This window comes from Lissotriton helveticus, chromosome 7, assembly GCF_964261635.1.
Source record: "Lissotriton helveticus chromosome 7, aLisHel1.1, whole genome shotgun sequence".
NCBI classification, from domain to species: domain Eukaryota; kingdom Metazoa; phylum Chordata; class Amphibia; order Caudata; family Salamandridae; genus Lissotriton; species Lissotriton helveticus.
Genome location: NC_136068.1, coordinates 422799501 through 422821606, shown reverse-complemented (window position 1 = coordinate 422821606; position 22106 = coordinate 422799501). Strand labels below are relative to the sequence as shown.

The 22106-nt window shown below is 42.9% G+C and overlaps 1 protein-coding gene across 3 annotated transcripts in view; it reads right to left on the bottom strand.

Moving 5' to 3' along the window:
- RALGAPB (Ral GTPase activating protein non-catalytic subunit beta) overlaps positions 1-22106 on the bottom strand; it is a 2268266-nt gene that overhangs the window by 2130323 nt on the left and 115837 nt on the right. For all 3 annotated transcript variants that reach the window (XM_078652319.1, XM_078652321.1, XM_078652322.1), the window contains one exon: positions 18372-18574. In XM_078652319.1, the coding sequence (XP_078508445.1) occupies positions 18372-18574 (203 nt within the window). The remainder of the gene's footprint in view (positions 1-18371; positions 18575-22106) is intronic.

Genomic DNA, 22106 nt, shown 5'->3' with positions numbered 1-22106 from the left:
CACAAGATTGCGTGTGTTATCACGTGTTTCTAATTTTGTTTTAATTAGCATGTCTGTTTGTAAGGATCTCAAAATTTCTGTGTGTATTTGAGTCCAATTGGATCTTTTAAAATCTGGTTTTATCAGATCATAAAGGGGTTTGACCCTTTCTGCGTAATTTGCAATGTATGTTCTTCCGAAATTTAGGAAGCCTAGAATCGACTGTAGGTTTTTTAGTGTTCTAGGTGCTTGGATTACGGCACATTTCTCTAGGAAATTGTCAGCCAGGCTTTTGCCTTCACTTGATAATTCATATCCCAAGAACAGGACTGTCAGATGGGCAATTCTGGATTTTTTAAAGTTGAATTTGTAACCCTCTGCTGCGAACCCAAGTATTATGGTGTTCACTCTCTTCAAGTGAGTCTCCAAGTCATCATCTGTTAAGTAAATGTCGTCGACATAAGATAATGCTTCATCATCATATATTTGTAGTAATTCTGTTACTCTCGCTGAGAATACTCCCGGGCTGTTCTTGTACCCCTGGGCTAACCGACCGAATTGTTTTTGAGTGCCATTTATTGAGAACGCAGACAAATATCTGCTCTCTGGTGCTATGTTTTGACAAAAGAATCCATTAGAGATGTCTAATGTTGTTTTGTATTTTTTGCGCACTATGTTATTCATTAGTGCAGCACTATGCGAATTTTGCACTGCAAAAGTTTTGCAACATGTGTTAAGGTGTCGGTAATCCAAAACTAGACGATATGAATAGTCTGGTTTGGAGACCGGAAACAAAGGGTTGTTCATTTGTGAGGTGCAAGTTTCAATCACCCCCTGGTATTCTAGCTGATCTAGTATTTCTTTTACCTGTTTTTTAGCTTCTTGCTTAATTGGGTACTGCCTTTGTGCAGTAGGTTGTGATTTTAACTGGATTTTGTGAGGAGGAGAGTCCTCATCCCATCCCACGTGATTTTTATATAAAGCAGGGGCTAGAGCCACTGCCCACTTTCTAGCAAGTGTGTATTTTTTATGAATTGGGATATGATTTGAGAAGGCAGGCATAATTACTTCTTCGCCATGAGGGCAATCCCTGACAAACTCTGGTGGCCAGTCTTTTTCAGCTAGAAGGATATCATAGCCCTTGGAGAGATTATCCCAAAATAGTCCCCTTATTTTTCTAGTCTTATCTCCCTCTATACGTAATGTTATTTCGTATATTTTGTGAGGTTTGCTAACTCTGGTGTCTGCAGTTTCCACTTGAAGATATTCATTCGTGTCCACTGTCTCCAGATGATTCATAAGGACTTTGCGAGCTATGCTCACTTCTGCTGCGCTGTCTAGCATTGTCTGAGCCCATTCCCCGTTTTTCAGTTGTGTCCTCAGAATTCTCGGCATTGTTAACTATTTTAATGCTGGCTACCTTCTTCTTTGGAAATTGTAATTTCTTTTTTAGCTGAGCAGGTTCCTTGTCTTTGGACTTGGCGTGCTCTTCTCTTTGTTCTGATCGTCCTCTTCTTTCCGATTTCTGCGAGGAAGTCTGAAAAGATTGAGAGGGACGTGTATCAATGTCTTGATATCTATCAGGCTTTTTTATATTATCCCTATTTCTAAGGTTATATCTTTTCCCAGAGGGGTCACTCTGGGGTGACCTGTGTCTATGGTTCGGAGATTTCTCTCTTCGCCTAGGAGACCTTCCTCTGGCCTGGAATTTCTTTTCTTTGGGATTGGATTGTTTGTTTCCATCCCAGCTCTTTTTCTGTGATGTTGAATTATTATTAAAAAATATTTTTTCAGGACTTTCAATTAGTTGTGGTTTTACTGGTATTCCACCTAAACTATCTCTACCTAGTTCCTCATAGGATTTTTCTATGATTCTGGCAATTTCAGCTGGTTGGTCTGCTATATCTGTTTCCTTTAACCTCTGGCGGATCGCCACGTTTGCTGCTTCTCCCTTTATGTTGGCTAATAATATAGCCGAGACCTGCTTGAAGTCTTTTAGTAATTTCATACCAAGAGTTAAAGCGGGTTCTGGACCGTATTCGTCTTGAATTTGTTTTAGCACATCTGGTATTACCGAAATGGATGGAACACTGTGCGTTTTTGTGTAGATGGAAGCAAAGACTGTACCCCAAGTGTCACAGTCCTCAATGTGTGGTGCGATTCCCATTGGAAGACAGATAGTCAGAATCCTGTGCTTTTCTAGCGGGGTGGTGTCTGGAAACACCGCCTCTATTTGGGTGATTTTCTGCGCTAGCCAGAATGGTATTTGTTCCCGTTTAGCCGGTACTTTACCTAGGCAGGACTGGATGTTCTGTGGTGTAATTTTATTTGTGTTCCCCTGGTGAGGGGTCAGCTGTGGGAGTTTAATCGCTGGCTGAATTGTTGAAGTCCGCATCACATACTGGACTAATTGTCTATGTATTTTTATTAATTGTTTTAGCTGTGTTAACAGGTTAGCTGCAGACATCCCGTCGATGTCTGGATGTGGTGTGTATCCGGCTAGGACCGGCCACGTTGCTCCTGGTCTACCTAAAGGACCGAGCCTGGTGATGTGATTATTATGTTTTAGGGCGCCATCAAATAAGAGCAAATGCTCTTGAAATTTGAGTGGTACTTCCACCTCCTCGAAAGGAGTGTACGTTTCAGGAGGTTCCTCTATTTTGTAATAGTGGAAGTACTTTGTTACAGGATTTGCTGCTGGAAAATTTATCCATGAATAGTATACCTCTGTCTGCCGATATTCGTGTGCCTCAATTACGAAAATGACTGTACCACCTCTAGGTGTCAGTCCATTTTCTATAAGTTTTATGGTTATAGATTTCCTTTTAATGACCGGGATGAGTATTATATCCGGGTCAGCTTCCTGTATGGTAGCATCAGCTGCTGCGAGTTCAGTTGCTAATCTAACTGCCTCTCTTTCTTCATCACTGTCTACCATTTTACCGACAGGATGGTTATTTTGTTTGTTTGCAGATCAGGTTTCTTATGGAAACAAAGATTAGATGCACAATATTTTGGAACTGTGTATCCTTCAACGTTGACTATACCAAGAACCATACATAGGAGTTCCCTCCTGCGAGGTCTGGCGGATATAACCTTTTACCCACTCCAGACGTCTTTGGAGTATTATGGGAGAAAGGGGTCTGAGTGAGAAAGCACGACTGAGTTACTTTAAATGTCTTACGTTAGTTTTATCGCCCTTTCCAAACGCGTTGGGCGCCATGTAGTGTAGTTCCTATTATCCCAATAGGCTCTGCGCATTGGAATAATACCTTCAATAGTAAAGGCCTAGACCAGACGTTAACTAGGTCTACTACTGACGATATTAGACTTAAAGTTTTGGGTTTGCCAGCTAGCTCAGAGTTCACTAGAAACTTTCTCGAATGTTCAGGAAGGAATTAACTTCCCTGATTAGACAAGAAGGGATTTAGTTTCTGACAACCATAGAACATGACAACTTTGCTCTCCCCTAATCAAGAGTGTATCTCGAGAGTCGTGTGAACAAAAGGCAATTTATTTTACTCAGTCAGTACGTGCATTCTTAGTCTCATCAGAATGTAGAGAAAAGGAAGAGACGGGCGTGTTCAATAAAAAGGTGTTATTTATTGATCAGTCTCTTTTCTCATACAAGAGAAATGGATCGATATTATTGCAATACTTATAGTTAAGTAAAGTGCATACATTAAAAGCAGAAGTATAAAATAATACTGTAAAAACATTGATATGGTTTCTAAGCCATAAGATGTTTTAAAATGAATAAAATATATTATATACACATATACATTTGACTAAACGTACTCAACTGGTGTTTCTAAATACGCCTACCCCGTGTACCTGACCTAAGCCTAATACGTGGGCGGGAATAGAAAGTTACAGTTTAAGTTAAGTTTGTTTTTGCCAAGTGAATAACTAAAGAATTCTCTGCGAGGGGTTATTCAGTTCTGTATCTGGAATTAAGGATGAATGAGGGATGGTATCTCTCTCTCTGGTCTCGATATTCCAGGCTGCCTGCGAGGGCTACCCGGAAGCGCCGGTGCTGGATCTCTCGGCAGGAGAAAGCAGCGCGTCTCGTTCTCAGCGCGTCAGGAAGGCGGGGCTGTGCCAGCGGGGTCTGCTCTGCTCTGGGCTTCGGCAAGTATGGCTGCTCCGTCTCGTCACCACCGCGCGTGTTTGCATAGGGCAATATCGGTAATATTTATACCTTTAAGGTGCCGAGATTGACGTAAGGATGGACATAGATACGTCAATAAGGATGTCATACGACTTGCTCGTTAGCACATTCTTTTGCTGAAGTTCTCGGTGAAATCAAAACAATGGCCGCAGGGTTTTGCCCAGGTTGTCATAGGTTTGATTTGTTATGAGAACTCCGTATGCCTTATCAGGGGCTGGAGGAATATCGCTTGTCTAATTAGATCGCAAGCGTTATGACCTAATCAGATAACACGTTCCTGTGCCGTAGTGTGACTGCGTCAGATAACGGTATCTGCATCATGGGGGTTTTCTGCCTCATGGGCTGACTGCTAGTTAACTTGTTGGTTTGTTTAACCAGAATAGGGTCAGGAATAGGGGGATCGATTCAGAACCTATAGGAATACATCACAGTATGACAAATTGTCAGGCAAGCAGCAGATGGCATTACTGGCTCGGCATCTCCAAATTGCCCTAGAAAACATCCATAATCGTTTTCTTTTTTTACTAAGCGGTTTCTTATATGTAATTTTCCAAAAATTCACATTTAAAGTGAACCATAAAACTTACCTTTAGTTTTTACTGCATATTTAACATGAAAATACCAATATTTTGTGTGTAATCTGGGTTCATTGATGTTCGTTTTAAAAAGTGAAGACTGTATAGTAATGTCCCTGACCCTGCGCTTTACCACAGTCCTGTGTCGATTAGTGTTATTTTCCTTGTGTTCGCTTAGTTCACCCTAAATTGGCAGGGCATGCCTAGACGTGGGTCCCTTTGCCACTTGATTCAAGCTAGCCTGGCTGATGAGGGCTGTTACCCTGAAACCGGTCCCAGGATGCTTGTTTTCAGTTCAGGGAAGACCTGGCTTGGCAGTTCAGGCTGTACTGTTCCCATGAGGCACAGGGTCAAGACTGATTTGCATTTAGCTGGGTCTAAACTGAGGTGGCGCAGTGAGCTAAAATATGATGGATTCAACCTAGATCTGTGATTGGGGGAGAGGGTCTGAAAAGTTTCAGCGCTCCGTCCATCATCTCCCTCCTTGTGTTTGCCTAGTGTCATTACTGCCATACTGTAGTCCTATGTCCATGCCTGTAAAGGTTTTTTGGTTTTAAAATTCTGGTCACTCTAGTACAGGCTGTGTTGACATCTCATGGATGGTGTGTTGGCAGGCCCGATGTTTTCCATTGACAACGGTGCTCACCCAAAAGGTCTCACAAGGCCCTGCGCCAGCCTCCGTCCTCAGGTTCAGATCCAAACATCCAGCACTCCCTTAAGCAATGAGGCCGCGTTTTGCAGCAAAGCGTGCCAGCAAATCCAGGCACAACAGCCAACAAGGTACAACCTAGGCCGGACCAGAAACAACAAGTCCACAGTTATTTTCCAGCTTCACTGTATCAGCATGGATTGCATTCAGGCCCGGTTCTAGTGGGTGGGCCAGGCCCACCCAAACATGAGCCTTGGCCCTCGCAGTGAGGACAAGAAGGCCAACAGAAAATGGGCATTATAATTTAAAACGTTCCTCTGAACGTTGTTTTTTCTTCCTGTTCTTCCTATTCTGGGAGCAGCGTGACTGGGCTCTTTCTCACGGCTGGTCACAAGGCTCCAGGCCCAGATAGAGTTCCTGTTTATTTGTTTAAGTGCAAACCAAAACTTTGGGCGAAAATTTTAACTAACATTTTTAATTCTACAGCTACTCAGGGGTTTCCTGTTTCCTGGTCTCGTTCTACTATTATACCTGTGTTAAAAAAAGGGCAAAGAGGGGATCCTAGATGCTATAGGCCCATATCATTAATAGATTCATCTGTTAACATTCTGGGTAAAGTAATTGTAGCCAAGATAACAGAGTGGGTCTCAGAAAATGAGATCCTGACAAATGTCCAATATGGATTTAGATCAGGCAGAAGCACCCTGGACCAGTGTCTCAACCTGCATTTATTAATAGACAAATACACTGTAGCGTCAAGGGGGTCTATTCATTTGGGTTTTATGGATTTGTCCACAGCCTTTGATCTGGTGAACAGATCAAGGCTGTGGACTATCCTTCTCGATTTAGGCATTGATCCCCCCCCCCCCCGGTATACTTTTTAGAGGATTTGCACATGGATTAGTTTGCGTCTATTAGGATGATGCAGGAAGGCAATTGCACAAGACACTTTAGATCCGGAAGAGGGGTTCGCCAAGGGTGTATTTTGGCCCCCCTACTCTTCACCCTATATGTAAATGCCTTAGACAAGACCCTGGCCAAAGCCACACTGGATATCCCGCGAATAGGAAACATTACCATCCCTGTTCTCCTATACGCAGTATTATTGGTGCATACCCCGTTGGCTCTCCAAAGGTTACTGAATTCATTTGGGGACTTTATGAAGTCCTTGGACCTGGTGGTTAACATTGCTAAGTTGCATGTTATGTCTTTAGGTTCCCGTAAGAACAATGTGAGAACCTTTTATTGCAATGGGGCAGAGGTCACAAGGGTGAAGGTGTTTACATATCTGGGAGTTTTGTTCGATGATAAAAGTTTGTGGGCTCCCCAGTTTACAGCTAAAACAAACGCTGTAGGAAGATCATCTTCAGCGCTACTCAGCTTTGCCCGGCGCCTAGGAGGTAAACCCTGTGAGGCTATCCTCTCTATTTACAAAGCAAAATGTTTGGCGATTGCGACATATGGCGCCGCTATCTGGGGTATAAGCAAAGTGATGGGGTTCAGAAGGCTGAAAATAAATTTTTTCGCTTACTTCTGTCCCTCCCCCAATGTACTGCAACCTTTGCTACTCATCAGGAGCTAGGCATGGGATATGTGTCTGATATAGCGAGAATGGCCCCTTTACTCTGTTGGATCAAAACATGGTTGAACCCGGAGCTTACACTAAATCACCGGATCCTAAAAGATTGTCTTGCTCTAGAGAGAATTAATGAGATACAGTGGCTTTTCTATATTAAAGCAACATTTATGAAATTGGGGCGCCCGGAAATCTTTTTAAAGCCTGAGGGAATTGTGAAAGCTGATGTCAGATGGGTAAAAGTACATTTCCTGAATTTAAGAGCACAGGAACGAGAGGCAATAGAATTTAAAAAACCACTGGTTAGGGCGAACTTTTTATTAGTTACATCTTTATCTATAGAACCATATTTAAAAATTGTTACCAAACCGTTCCATCGTTGGTTACTGACTAGATTTCGCTTTAACCAGATCCACCTCCTCCTGGGGGACTTTAAAGGATGGAGTAAACCAGAGGATGTAGCTCCCTGTAACTGTGACTGCTATTCAATCCAGGATACCACGCACTTTACATTATTCTGTGCTTATTATACAGACATCAGAAAAATATATATAATTCCATTGTTAATGGGTATGGGTTTTTTACAGGTTAAACCAGCATTACTATACTTACAATTATTGAATAACCCATGGAACATTTTTAATATTGCAAATTATTTTGTTTCAGCGGTCCGGATAAGGAAATTAAGATGCACAATATTGCCAGAATTATTCATTTTAATGGTTTTTATAAATACTTATGAAATTGTTGTTAGCTGAGAATTTCTTGTATTTTATAATTGCGTCTCAAAAATTGTATCTATGAATATATTGTAAAGTATACTTTTATGATTTTAACTAATCGAATAAAGTGGTTTTGACTTGACTTGACTGGGCTCTTTCTCACAGCCATCTCCAATCACCCAACTCCTTTTTAGAAAGGTGGGATGTGTCTGCAGGTACAATAGGGACATGGCAAAGGGGACAAATTCTTTATTTGGCACCGAGTAACTTTTGCCTGCCATCCTGTGCTGTGTGGATATTTCATTTTCTGTTCAGCACTGGAGAAAATAAGTTTATTTATTCGGATTCACCTTTCCTGACCCCTGCTGCTGCTTTTCAGATCAGGTTGTGACACAAAGCTATCTAACAAAGTAGGTAAGAGAATGTATTACTATTTGTTTTTATTTTTAAAACCTGCACAGTCCCAGGAAGGCACATACTTTGTGTATGCTTCATGTAAATTGTTTTTATCATTATCATGGCCATGTACGCAAGACAATAAAAATGTCCAGAAAACTGGTGATTAATGATCCTGCTGGAGAGTAATCATTTGCCTGTTGGTAGCTTTGAAAACGGAGATATACTGTATTTTATTTGGATAGCTCAGTGGGTTACTGCCTTTGTCACAGAGATTCCTGTGTTACTTGCAGTTCAGAAGTTACAATCCTAACATAGAACAGTGACATATTAACTGTCATCAAAGAGCTGCATACAAACATGAATGGTATAAACTTCACTTATTTTGTGTTACTATATAGTTAGAACATCCCCAGTCTTTCATTATTTTAATGTTGCTAAAAAGAGTTTGGGTGGATATACGTTTTAATTAGGTCGAGCCTAGTGCAACGCGCATGCGCTGCTCTAGGAAAACAACTTCTTGGAATCGCTCTGGGCTTTCCACAGGCATGTATTTTTTTTTCATTGGTCTATGCGTGTGTCTTTCTGAGAAAGACATCACGCAATTGGTCAAAGGCGTCTGCATGTATCCGCCCACGGCCTAAGGCTTGCTGCGGTTACGAGCAGGGGCCATCTGTTCTACTGCCTGTTGTTAATTAGCGCGGCGCGCACCACTCGCATGCTTGTGTTACTTTGTTTTCCCCTCGCTCAGGTCCACACAACTTGTACATTTCCTTTTTTGCATCTAATTTTTTTATTAAAGCTTTTTCAAAATTAGAGAAGAAATGATTAACAGTCAAATAGCTTTATATATTTGGTACATTTGTTGTTAATGGGTTACACATGTACATTTCCGCGGTGCGCTGTAGGTCTGCTAGGGTTTTTTGCCTGACTCACCGTTTGCTGCTCTACAAGGAACTGGGGGTCTAACTCGGAAGCAGTCACGGGGTGGCGGGAGCATTACTCATGCAGTCTCCCACAGACGGGCACAGTGTGTGTGCCGAGTCACTGCCCCACGCCCCTCCTCCCGGCAGAAGTGAAGAGAGACCACAGTCTGCCTGCTCTCGCACTGCAGTGTCCTCGGCCTCCTCCCTTGCCCACCCCGTGCCCCCCGCGCTGTCCCTCGCTCGCGCTTCTGCGCAGCCGTGCTTCAATCCTGGCTTTGACTTCTCAGTCTCAAGTCCTGCCAGCGCTCCAGACGTGCAGCGCACTTCATCTAGAAATGCCCCCCAGGACCACCCCCCACAGCCTGCGTAGCTCCCGCCTTCACTCCTTCAAGAACAGCCCAGGGAATCCCCCGCTGTTCTACCGCTTTCTCTACAGCACAGATGCACGTCTTTACTCTGACTCTGTCTGAGCGTTTTTTTCCGGCAGTTACTGCACCTACAATCTTCTAAAATGGTTACAGTAATATGTGCTTTGCATATATTTACATCCCTGTACAGGCTGAGATCGCGCCATTAACCAACCTAATAAAAACAAGCATTGGCATAGCCAACAGGCCTCGGCTTTGGGACCTTATAAGTGTTTAGCCATGCAACAGTTGATGTTGTTGCACCAAGGATATTGTGCTTGGTAACTAAACACTTATAAGGTCCCAAAGGCGAGACCTATTGGCTATGCCAATGCTTGTTAGTAAAGCTAACCCTCAACCACTGGGGTATGCTTTAAATTCTGAGTTTGTGCTTCTCCAGACCAAACCCTCTTAAAATATACTGCCCACTAGTATGGATGACGTGAATCCCACACCTTGTAATCCTCATTGGCATATGTGACATTCCCTATAGACTGATTTACATACTTGTATGATTGTCTCTGTATAATGTGTGCGTGATGTAAAGTACAGTGACACTCTGCACTGCTAGGAGTAGTGTGTTACAACAAATGAAATGTATATGAGAGAAGGGCTACAGAGAGGTGAAGGGCACTGATGCAGGGTGGTAGTAATAGTATCTGGGGAGAGAGAGGTCATTGGTGGGGTGACAAAAAAGACTTTCACTCTAGCGCTAAAGCTGGCCCTGTTATGGCCTTTCTGTTTTTATTTAATTAGCAGTCAGGTCATTAGGGCAACTGTGGAACACATTTTAAAGTGTGTGCTAATTATATTTATTGCTATATTCAATGTTTTAGGTTTGAAGGTGATTTTACTAATGATTTTTAAGGGAATAATGAAAGTAGAGCTGGGTGGTGGCTGATAGGGGGCTGGGGCCCATGGTCAGTTGTGAGATAAGATGCACGATAAACACCGTTTACCACGCATGCGATACAACGCATGCCATTACAACGCGGTCATTACAACGACAGCGTTGTTACATTGCATACCATTACAACATACCATTACAACGCAAGTCGTTAAACGACTTGCTGTAGGGGGCAGAAGGAGTTGGATTCAAAATCCAACACCTTCCCTTCTTTTGCACAGACTGGATTTGGAATAATAAATTATACTATTCCAAAATCCAGCGCCCTCTCTACAACAAGTCCTTAAAATGACTTGCCTTGTAATGGTATGTGTTAGAAATGGGATTTCTGGTTGGCTAGTGCCTGCGCCTAAGCCAGGTAGAAACCACCACTAGTCAGGGCAAGGGAGTTACACGCCAAAGATAACCCCTGCTCACCCCCTTGGTAGTTTATTTATTTATTCAAAGTTTTATATAGCGCGAACAAGATCTTTACAGATATCAGAGCGCTTCACAGAGACAGGGGTAGGGGCAACAGGACTGAACAGAAATAATGGGAGCAGTATAATAGATACAAACATAATAGGATAACAGTAATGTACAGAAAACATACCGATATACAATCAGGTAACAAGTAATATAAGACGGCGCAGGTCATTGATCCCGCTACAATAGAGTCCAGGTAAACTTTGGATGTAGGGATGGCTTATACCAATTTCTTAGGATAGAGAGAACACGGGGTGGGGGCATCGGGAGGGTGATTCAACAAACTAAAGTGTATCATATATTGGTCAGTAGTAGGAGAGTAGCATAATAGTGTCACAATCAAATAGGAATATAGTGCCAAGAGACAAACAGGTGATCAATAATACAGAGCGATGCAGAGTCTCTGATCCAACACCTATAAAGTTCAGGAGATATTGGCCAGAAGGGTGGTTTTCACCTTTTTCTTGAAGAATGCAGTGGAGGAGATAAGCCTTGTTTCAGGAAGGAGTGCATTCCAGATCCTGGGTGCCATTCCTGAGAAGGAGCGCTTGTATGTTTTTTCCTTCCGGAATCTATGAGGTTTCAGGAGTAGATTTTTTGTACTTCTATTGGATCTCGACCCTCCTGATATAGACAACTTTTGAGCGAGGTAGTTGGGTGCCTTGTGGTGCACGGCCGAGTGTGTCATAACGGCAATTTTTAGCTGTATTCTGGCTTCAAAAGGCAGCCATTTTAGAGATTTTAAGTCTGGGGATATATGCGAATGTTTTCTTGAGCCAGTAATGAGTCTCGCGGCAGCGTTCAGGGAGGCTCTTAGGGGTGCTGTTGTGGATAGCGGGAGTCCGCTGAGGGCCACAATTCCATAGTCTATGCGAGGGATGACTAAAGCTTGTACAGCAGTTTGGAAGTCCTTGGCTGGGAGGAAGGGTTTAAGTTTCCTCAGTGTGTTGATTTGGAAATTATCTCCTTTTGTTGCTTTGCTAACGTGCTGTTGCATGTTGAGCTTGGCGTCGAGTGTGATGCCTAGGGATTTCGCAGAATCCACGATGGTAGGTTGGACATTGAGTGCTGTTAGGTTATTGAGCCAGGTTTGGGTGGTGGTAATTTTCGCCGGAGGTGAGATGAGTAGGAACTCAGTTTTCAGAGCATTTAGTTTGAGGTGATTATCGGCCAACCAAGATTGAGTGTTACTAAGTGTGGAATTCAGAAGTTTGATATCTTCCGGGGATCGTAGCTTTAGGTAAAGTTGTGTGTCATCGGCGTACATATGGAATTGAACATTGGATGCTTGGAGCAAGGTGGTGAGCGGTTCCATGACTAGGTTGAACAGTGTGGGGGAGAGGGAAGATCCTTGTGGAACACCTAGATCTGCTGGCACAGGTGTAGATAGCACATTGTCGATCTTGAACTTCTGAGACCGGTTATGAAGGAAGGAAGTAAACCATTTGAGAACAGTTCCCGATAGACCCATTCAAGTGCTTAGCAGCTCCAGTAAGTTCTCGTGTTTGACCGTGTCAAATGCTGAAGAGAGGTCAAGAAGGATGAGGAGGCAGGACTCATTGCGGTCAAGGATTTGGAGGGCGTCATCAATTATGTGCGTCATAGCCGTTTCCGTGCTATGTTTCGCTCGGAAGCCTGATTGATGAGGGTTGAGGAGGTCAAATTGGTCAATGTGTTTTGTTAGTTGGAGTTGGACACATTTTTCCAGCAGTTTGGCCAGGGTGGGGATATTGGTGATAGGGCGGTAATTGTTCAGGTCAGACGGGTCAGCTGTAGGTTTCTTGAGTATGGGCGTGACTTGCCCCACCTTGAGGGAGTCTGGGATGAGACCTTGTTGAAGGGAGCTGTTGATGATTTTGGTCCAAAGTGGGAGGAGCAGGGGGATGAAGTCTTTTACAGCATTAGCAGGTAGGGGGTCTATGAGGTGATTAGAGGGCTTCAAGGTGCAGAGCAGTTTGTGTATTGCTTCTTCCGAGTAGGTGTCGAAGGACAACCATGATGCATTATTTTTAGGTTGAGTGTTAGACATTCTGGTGTGGCTGGGGAATCGGTTTACATCCATGATGAGGTCATTTCTTATGTTGTCGGTCTTTAGCTTAAAGAAAGCAGAGAAGGCTTCACAGTGTGGGGTGTCGCTTGTTGTGCTGTTTGATTGTAAGGGTTGTGTCTTTGTTTGAATTTTGATAAGTTCGAACAGCTTTTTTGGCCTGTTTTTTGCTTGGTCCAGCTGGCGGCTAAAGAAGTCAGACTTTGCGCGCTTTATTTTCCTGAAGTAGGCATTTCTCTTGTTCTTAAGCGTTTTGAGATGCAGTGATGAGGGGTCAGATCTCCAGGTGCGCTCGGCCATTCGCATAGCACGCCTGTCATCATTGAGTCTGCCGTCATACCAAGGGTTAGAGATCTTGGTGGAGACTCTCTTCAGTTGCAATGGGGCGACTTCGTTGACTATTGAAGTCATAGAGTCAAGGTAGTGATCGGTCAGTGATTGAACATCCGAGGCACCTGAAGGGGGAAGTAGGAGACTGCCGATGTGGGGAGGCAGGGTATTGGGGTTAAGATTCTTCATGTCCCTTTTCCAGGTCTTGGATTTGGTAGGTTGAGCCGGGTTAAGTTTAACTTTTTCGTTGATAAAGAAGGTGATAATGTGGTGGTCTGACCAGTCACAGGATTGGATCGCCTCCAGTTGGGTAGAGTCCTCTTTGGCGATGATGAGATCGAGTATCGAGCCTTTGTCGTGTGTTGGTCTATCGCATATTTGGGTGAGGTCAAGCGCATTAAGGAAAGTTTTGAGACTATTCACCACTGCGTCTTTCTGATCGTTCCAGTGGAGATTAAAGTCACCCAGGTAGACTTGGGTGGTCTGCCGACCGGCATTGGATGTGATCGTGTCCATGAGTTGTTGAGTGAATGTGAGGTTGTCACCAGGCGGGTGATAGATGAGATGTAAAGCACAAACTTGTTTGGCACGAGCAGTCAGGCTTATCCCGGAGGCAATGTGTAAAGCGTCTGCGCAACACACACAGAGCAGCAACATACTAGGCACATCACAAAAGGAACTCCGCACAAGGTTATATATAAAAAAGCCTTTATATTATCACAAAACACATTAGAATAATAATCACACAATATACACTGTGCCACCTGGCACTAGGCAATATTTACAGGGGATTATATACACATGACAGGGCCAATTGGACAACTGTCATAACCATCACAAAGTGAACATAGTAAATGTAGAATATATAAGAAACTTAGACTACAACCAGTTATTACTGGCAAACACTACTCAGCATCATCCTGCAACATAAACCATATTATGCACAGTATCGCATCAGGCGTAAAATACATTATGCGCCAACCTCATACGCCTAAAAACATAGCAGACCATAACCTCCTAAGTATAACCCACATTAGGGGCATAACTCACAGTAGAGGATAACCTCACAAGCATAAACCACAGTATGCAAATAACCTCATACATAAACCACATTATGTCACAGGCATTACACGGGGCATAAACATTTGCATTAGGCATCACATTAGCATAAACAGCTTATGCAATCATAATTTTAGGCGTACACACATTAAGAGACACCCATATAAGCCTAACCACATGATGCCACGTCTGCGGGCAATACATTAGGGCCTTCTGCCCTACCGACACACAGGTATCCACAATGACCCCAAGGCCAACTAGCCTTTCACTTAAGTGCATTGTAGACTCCGTAAGGTGAACTGTTCTCTTGGCAGTATAAACACACTGCTCACATTAACCACTTCTAAACACTGTGGCACCCATCATGATATTTCTAGAGATTTTGATTCCTCAGACCAAACGAGGAAATGTTTATATCATATTAAGGCTAAATACACTCTTAAAAATATAAAATGCACAACATGCATTTAAAACTTAAACAAGTGCAATAACATTAAAAGCATTATTTACATAGAAAAGACGTCAACACCTACTATCAGATTCAAGTAAGTGTCCATATCACTTACAATGACAGCTTTTAGTTTATTCTTTTCTCCCAGGGTTTCTGTGGAACGTTATTATTACCAGAATTAGAGGGGGGACATGCAAGCATTACCACAACTCTTCTCTACAAGGATGTCCTCTCTCCTTACAGCCCATTACAAATTCGAACAATGTTTCAAGCACCACAAAACAACCCAATAGTCCACTCTTGATTGGACAACACTTTTTCAGGCCAACAGCCATACTCGTGGCCATTTTCTCCTTGCTCACTTCCTGAACTAATACCATACTAATTTTTGGGGAAACCTGAGATATTTCGTATGTCAGTCTACACATGTAATATTTACACGTTTAACCCCACAGCAGTGGTAAAATAAGGCACAAACACTGTTTGCACCCACTTTTCATTCTGAACTGAGTGAGGTTTGGATTTGCAGCCAGAGTTTTTATACACACTAATCTCTCCAAAAATTAAAGGAAGACTTGGGAAAACAGTGTGTAAAGTGGCATACCGTATTGTTTTATTGGTAGGTAAGCGCGAATCCACAACATTTTGCCTGTGAAAACTTGAAAACAAGCAAAAGAAATGCCAGAGTATTGCCACTACTGTGCTGCAACTCTATGGTTTCTGAAGTGGCTCTACGAAGCGTAAACATTCTATTCAGATTTATTTCCAGCAGCAGTCAATGAAATTTGAGGCTGTGCCTCGCTTGAGGGTTATTAAGACAAAGATTCAGCTAATTTAAGATGTTGCCTAATCAATATTGTGAAGGTTTTAGTGTTGGGCCAGGTAGAATGGCAGCCTTGTCAAGGTCACTTGTTATGGAACAGGCAATACTAATGAATCCTTTTTCTTTCATCATCACACTTAGACGTGTTGACAACAATACCATGCAGTACACAATACCATGCAGTACACAATAAATCGAAAACCATGCAGTTCCAAATATTCAGAATCCCATCGTTTTTTAAACAATAAATACTTATCAAATCAAAATGCGCTTTCAAAGCTAATTTCTTGGGGATATGTGGGCAGTATGGGAGGTGTGTTAGGTGTTTTCAACTTCAAGCTGCACCATTTGCCATTAATTTGAAAATGTTTTGAGGGAAACCCTTGAATCACTATAGTTGTTGTTACCTTTAAAGTTATTTCTTTTGCAATATGCAGCATTGTCTAGTCGATTTTAAAAATTACTAGAAAGTAAAATGCACTCCTATGCCATTCGTTTTTAATGTCTGAAGCATTATATTTCTCTAACTCCCTCTCTTGCCCTTAGTCACACCACACACCATACTTTTGGGCCAGTAAGGAAATATTTTAGTGTACATGCCATAGAACATAAACAGCACATTTTTGTGTCAGGTGAACCATAAAATGATAAATAAATGGGACGATGAGGCACAGCCCTGGGGGACAGAAGAGGTGAAACTGCACGATGAATATAAATGGTCTCAAGTGAATACATTTTGATCTGCCAGTTAAGAAAGATTGGACACAAAGTAGCCTATGGTCTACAAGACCTTCCGTCACTGATATAGCCAATAAAATGAAGTCAGCAGTATCTCCATCATGCAACTGTAAAATCGACTGCCTGATATCAAGCACAACAGTTAACGTACGCGCCAAACAAGGGAACAGATTACAGATTTCACTTCCAGAAGTTTGTAAGGATTCTGTATGAATGCAGTTTTGATTGTATGCATAGAGATTTGTAAACCATCACCTTCAAATCAATATATAGGACTAGTAGGTGGGCAGAGGTTTGGAGGCGAGGCACACTATGCCACTGGGTGTCAAGCAGAAGGAGGGCTGGAAGGAGAATTATAGCTGCTGTTGTAGATAAGCTGTTCTATCTAGACTTTTTGTGGTAAACACAAGTTGTGTCTAAGTTACCCATCAGCTGTAGGAAGTTTATGTGGTGCATAACAAAAACTCGGGTGAGTTTAGACAGTAGCCACTAATCCAAGGTCTCTCACACTCAGTGTATTTTTTTTTTTTTACATCGAACTTAGAAATATTTGCCAGTTTACTTGTATTCAGTGGTACTGCCTAATGACTTCAAAAACTGTTTATGCATGGTATTTCTAAATTATTATTATTATTTTTTTATTATAGAACTTTATTTCGGATAAAAAACAACATATCCATAAAAGTACAAGTTAAAAAGCATACATCAGAATAAATGTGGGCCTCCAATAATATAGTACACAATTCATGGTTAAACAATCATTAAAAGGATCGGCTAAAAACATACAATAAAGTGCATAGATTTTAACATAGTTGCATAGAGTTACGAGTGCGCACTGCAGCTTTCAGAAACGATCCAGCCCGGAAGGTTAATTCATCACCGTTTAAACCTAACACCCTCCCATTCGCTGGTTTATAATCAATTTGTTCTAGAGTTTTAAAATACGGGATCAAGAATCTTTTGTGAGAAATAAGTAATAAGAACAAAAAATTAAAAGTGCAGCATTGATTGTTTGTGTTGATTGTTACAGGGCAGGGTAGAAGATCAAGATGGTTAGTAAAAAACCATTGCAAATGACATGTATTTCATGGTATCTATCCTCAGCCGAAAAAGTAAACCCCTTTCCCAGCGACCGATGGGTTTTAACAAATATCTCGATACCGCTGGTGTCACATTCTCGATTTCCATGTATCTAACCACTGAGGTTTTTTTACATTCAGTAGTTAGTCTAGCTTTTTTATACATCTTCTGGAGGGATTTACTGCTAATGGAGCTAGAGTCTAAGGGATTTAAAAATACATGTTCCAGGTTCACACTGGCTAGGCTTTTACGAACCGCAGCCAGCCATGGTATATACAACCCCCTGTCAGAATTCAAACAGTCTAAAATAATCTCTCTAGTTAATGCTGCTGCAGGATTGTTTCAAATTCTCAACCAAAATAACATAGGGCGAGCCTTAATATAATCTTCTATATATGGAAGGTTGAGTTCGCTATGGCTTGCATACTTGGATGAGGAAATAGGTGCACCCAGGAGTTTATGACAAAATCTGTTCTCTTCTCCCTGGATGCAACCACTCGTGGTGTACCCCCAGACTTCCGCACCATAGGTTGCAACTGGTATGCATTGAAGTCTATAGATCTTGAGGGTAGATGACACCACCTCAGCACTCCTTGGCCTGGGAAACCCAAGTATGGTATTAATAGAGTTGGAGAACTTCCTCCTACAATAGACCACATGGTCATTCCACAAGCCGTTAGGTATTTCTAAAGTACGACCCTAGCCGTCTAGAAACAGAGCACTGTACAAGGCGCAAGCCCCAGTGGGCATACATTGAGGAGGAGGGGACAGAGGGACGAGGTAGAGCTAATGGAAGGGTGAGAGATCAGTCTACTTTAATAAGTGTTTCTTAAAGAGATGTGATTTCTATAGGACAGTTGGTGCTGTTTTGATGTCAGAGGATGTTGTTCTTGATCCTGGGGGTAGGCTGGGAAACATCTTCCTGCTCACAGCCATATCCCAACACGTAAAAGTATTTTAAGTAGATGTTATGGAATCGAACTCTTGGGAGAAATTTATCTAGAAATAGTTACATCATCAAATTATGCACCAAATGCTTTCCACTTCTGCACTGAATGCTTTCCACTTACCTTGGTACAAAAAGATTTTGAAGGTGTTTCAAAATGATTTGAATGTACAGGTTTGGTTCCTTGATAACTGGATTAGGAATGGAATCTTTGGGCGACACAAGGGCCATCATCCAGTCTGTATATGTATCCACACAAAATTTGACTGTATCGCCATCTAGTGGAAGTGTCAAACCATAGCAAACTACCTCCATGGTCCACTTCACCTACGCAGAAAAATAATAAATTTAATAGCTCATCCATAATAAAACGTTCCTGAATTGTTATTTCACAAAGAAATCTTATTATAACCTGTTCAGTAACTTTTTCAGGCTTTCTTTCAACACACGCCTGTCACCTGAGGCCTTTACTAGTACCATTTCTGAGCACTCGTGGCCCATAAATGTTCACTACCCTCCCCCAATGATTACACTTCAAATGCACCATCAGTTCATATGAAACCGTCACCAACGAGACGGGAAGTCAGTGGCATGATAAACAATAAAAATACATGGGACATACGAACATCTTTGTTTACAGTGAAGCCCCATTCTAAACCGGGACCGACTGCGCCAACTGCCTCTCACGTGAAATACAAACCTGCCATCAATGCAATGGACAAAACGAGGACCTCTTAATCAAAATGAGCTCTCTCCAACATAAATCCAGCCATGTTCAATGTTGTTAAATCCTAAGGTACAAATACGGTTATCGAACTAGCAGACAAAGGTGGTAGCATTGTTGTTTTGAACATTCACACTCACAAACAAGCGGCTCTTAAAAAACTTATGAACCTTTTGCCTATTGTCAAAAGGTAAACAACACACTTCCCAGTTGTCTTTACAAAATTTAACATCCAAATTGCCTAGGTTTTATGGCATGAAGTGCTGCCATTAAATCTCTTTACATTGTGTTAGATACGAGAATTTTTGTTTTACAGTAACTTCATCACTCTTTTACTTGTCCCTATTACTTGTCCCTATTTAGACAAATGATGGCAGTAAACTGAATTCATTAAAGATAAACAGATTTCCGTAACGATTTGGCTGATATGGTATTGTACGGTCTATATTAAACCATGCATGAAGAACTAACCTCCTAGGTACCAATTATGCAAGTCATAAGAGTATAGAAGCTTGGAATTGCACGAAACGGGAAATCCTGTGAGCAACAAAAGTCAATAATTGAGGAAATAAGATTAGACAACTGATTGGGCCGCGCAAATGATGGCGGGATTCAACAAAAAGATTGAGAAAATCAGCATATGGCCGGAAATATGGAAAGAGAGGATTATAAATATAAAGATTCAGAGTTCATTTTAATAGAAACGGATTTCTGGACCCTAGTTAAGAGCAAAGGGTATAGCACAGGGTGCGGATATTTACAGATACCCCAACCATCTCACACAGTAACAGCGCAGCATGTAGGTGGTAGTGTTGTAGACTACTTTTTAGGTTTCGCCTGGCGTCCACTACGCAGCAGTGTTCGCGCAGGCGAAATCTTTTGATTTTCATTAAGGGCCTTTCACCCGCCTCTCTCTTCCATTGGCTAGCTCCATAAATGGAGGCTAGCCATTGGAAGAGAGATCTGTCCGTAATTCTAGGAGCAGATTCGTGGGCGTTCCGTAGATTTTTTCTCATCCCGCCCCTTTTTAAACGTCATGCGGCGGTGGGCGTTAATTTTTTTATTTTTTTTGCAGCCTTTTATTTTGTCATTTGCAACGACCGCCGCTGGAAGAAGTCGTCCTCTGGTGAGTGCTTGCTGCTGTCCTGCCTTCCCCCGCCCCCCCTCCCGCTGTCCGTGTCTCCGTTCCCACCCCCCCCTCCATTGCTTTGCATGTGCTTGTTTTTCGTTGCACCTACTGCAGTACGATTTTCCCGGCCTCGCAGTATTGATGTTTGGGACAGCGGTTTACACTGGGGTGAATCCCGAGGGGACGCTGCCGTGCAGTCAGCACAACACTGGGCCGCAGTGGTATCGATCCGCGGTTTTTATTGGATTGTGTCCTGAGCTTTTCGATCAGCTCTCTCTGTATCACGCGGCAACCATGCTTATTCTCTTTTTAGAAGAAATTCTAAAGACCAGGCTTTTTTACCCACAAGGCCACGGCAGTTCTGGGATCGTGAAATGGGGGAAACCGGTTGTGCGAAAGAAAATAACATTGCTTCTAAATCGCTGCTGTCAGCATTTACCGAAAGCAGGAATGGAGAGTGGGGCATTGGAGGCGCTCGTGCAGAGTACCACGCTAGACATCGTTGATCCATTCCTGGCTATTTGTTTTATATTGTGTCCACTATCTTAATTCTTAAGGGTGCTTTGCTACGTGTTCGTGGGCCCCCGGTGCTTGGTGTCGAGGCCCGAGGGACTGCTTCATTTCTTGAAGGTCAGCAAGATGGCCCCCTTGGGAAACGTTATTGTTTACTTTCGGATCTTTCAGCTGGTGAGGGTGGATATTTGTTTGCCCTCTTCAGCACTTTCGTTTTTGTGTGGCACCTGAACGTACTTGGTGCTTTTAACAACCCTCCCCTTTTCCTTCACCCAAAAGGCCCGCGTGGATGGCAGGGCCAGAGGCCCTGATTGAGACTCCAGCTTTTCCATCTGTACGGAGGTCCACAAGGAACCTTCAAATTCTGGAAACATGCGACTGTCTGTGAATATGTTGTCTACAGCAAGCTCGCCTCTGTCCCTCGTCATACACCCGCGTCCTTCCCAGTTAATCCAAGGAGCGTAGCTGTAATAGTGAAGCAGGTGCAGTGCACTGGAGCCTGGAGATGTGGGTGACCCAAATCCACCCCAATGACTATCTGTTTTTTTAAACAACCAAACTGGTGGAGTGAGGACCAATTTCCTCGCTTGCATTGGGGCCCACTGCTCTTTTGTCACAGCACAGTTAGGTCAAGGGGGCCTCTCTGATGGCTTTTGCACTGTGCTGTCCTGCTAATGTGGTTTTACTGGAACTTTGGTTTATTAATCTGTGGAGGAGTTGTTTTAAGATCATTCCAGTAAAAATGGGAGTGCTTGGCGGAAATGCTTGGAATGCATGACAATTAATGGCATTGTGTGTTTTTTGTAATCTCTTGTTAATGTGGTGAGCTAATGATAAGCACAGCTGACCTGCCTAATCCGCTGACACTGACCTTGCTAATATTCTTCAGAGATTGTGGTTTTCTGGATCAGGGACGCCATGTTAAATGGATTAACAGGCTCCACGTAGGATAAACCACATGATTGGTAATTTTGATGAGGAAACACTGGGTAACCTCAGAATGTCATCTCGCGCACACTGATAAGGCTCAGTCTCCAGCCACCCGGACATTTATTTCCTCAGTCCTACTGGGAGTCTCATGTTGCCCCCTGCTACGCTATCATCATTCTACTTTAAGCAGCAAATTACAAGACACAGCGGTTTGGCCATAAAAAGGCTACGTTTCTCATACCTAACACATTAGCTGACGTACGTTCAGCCCTCTCCCTCACCATGTCCATCTCCCAGAGTCCTCTCGCTCACTCACCCTCCAGCCCTCCCCTCACATACCGGCTGCACTCCCCGTCCCTGGGGTCTGCCCTCATTTACTGTCCATGCTCCCTGCACACACCCCCCACCGTCCGGTCCCTGCATACCGCCCTCAATTCACTGTCCACGCCTGATGGCTCTTTCCCGCTCCACCAACCCTCGCTCACCGTCCAGCCCCTGCAGATATCCCCCTCCTCACTGCCGTCCCGCAGCCCTCTTCCTCGCCCTGTCCACCCCCACAGTCC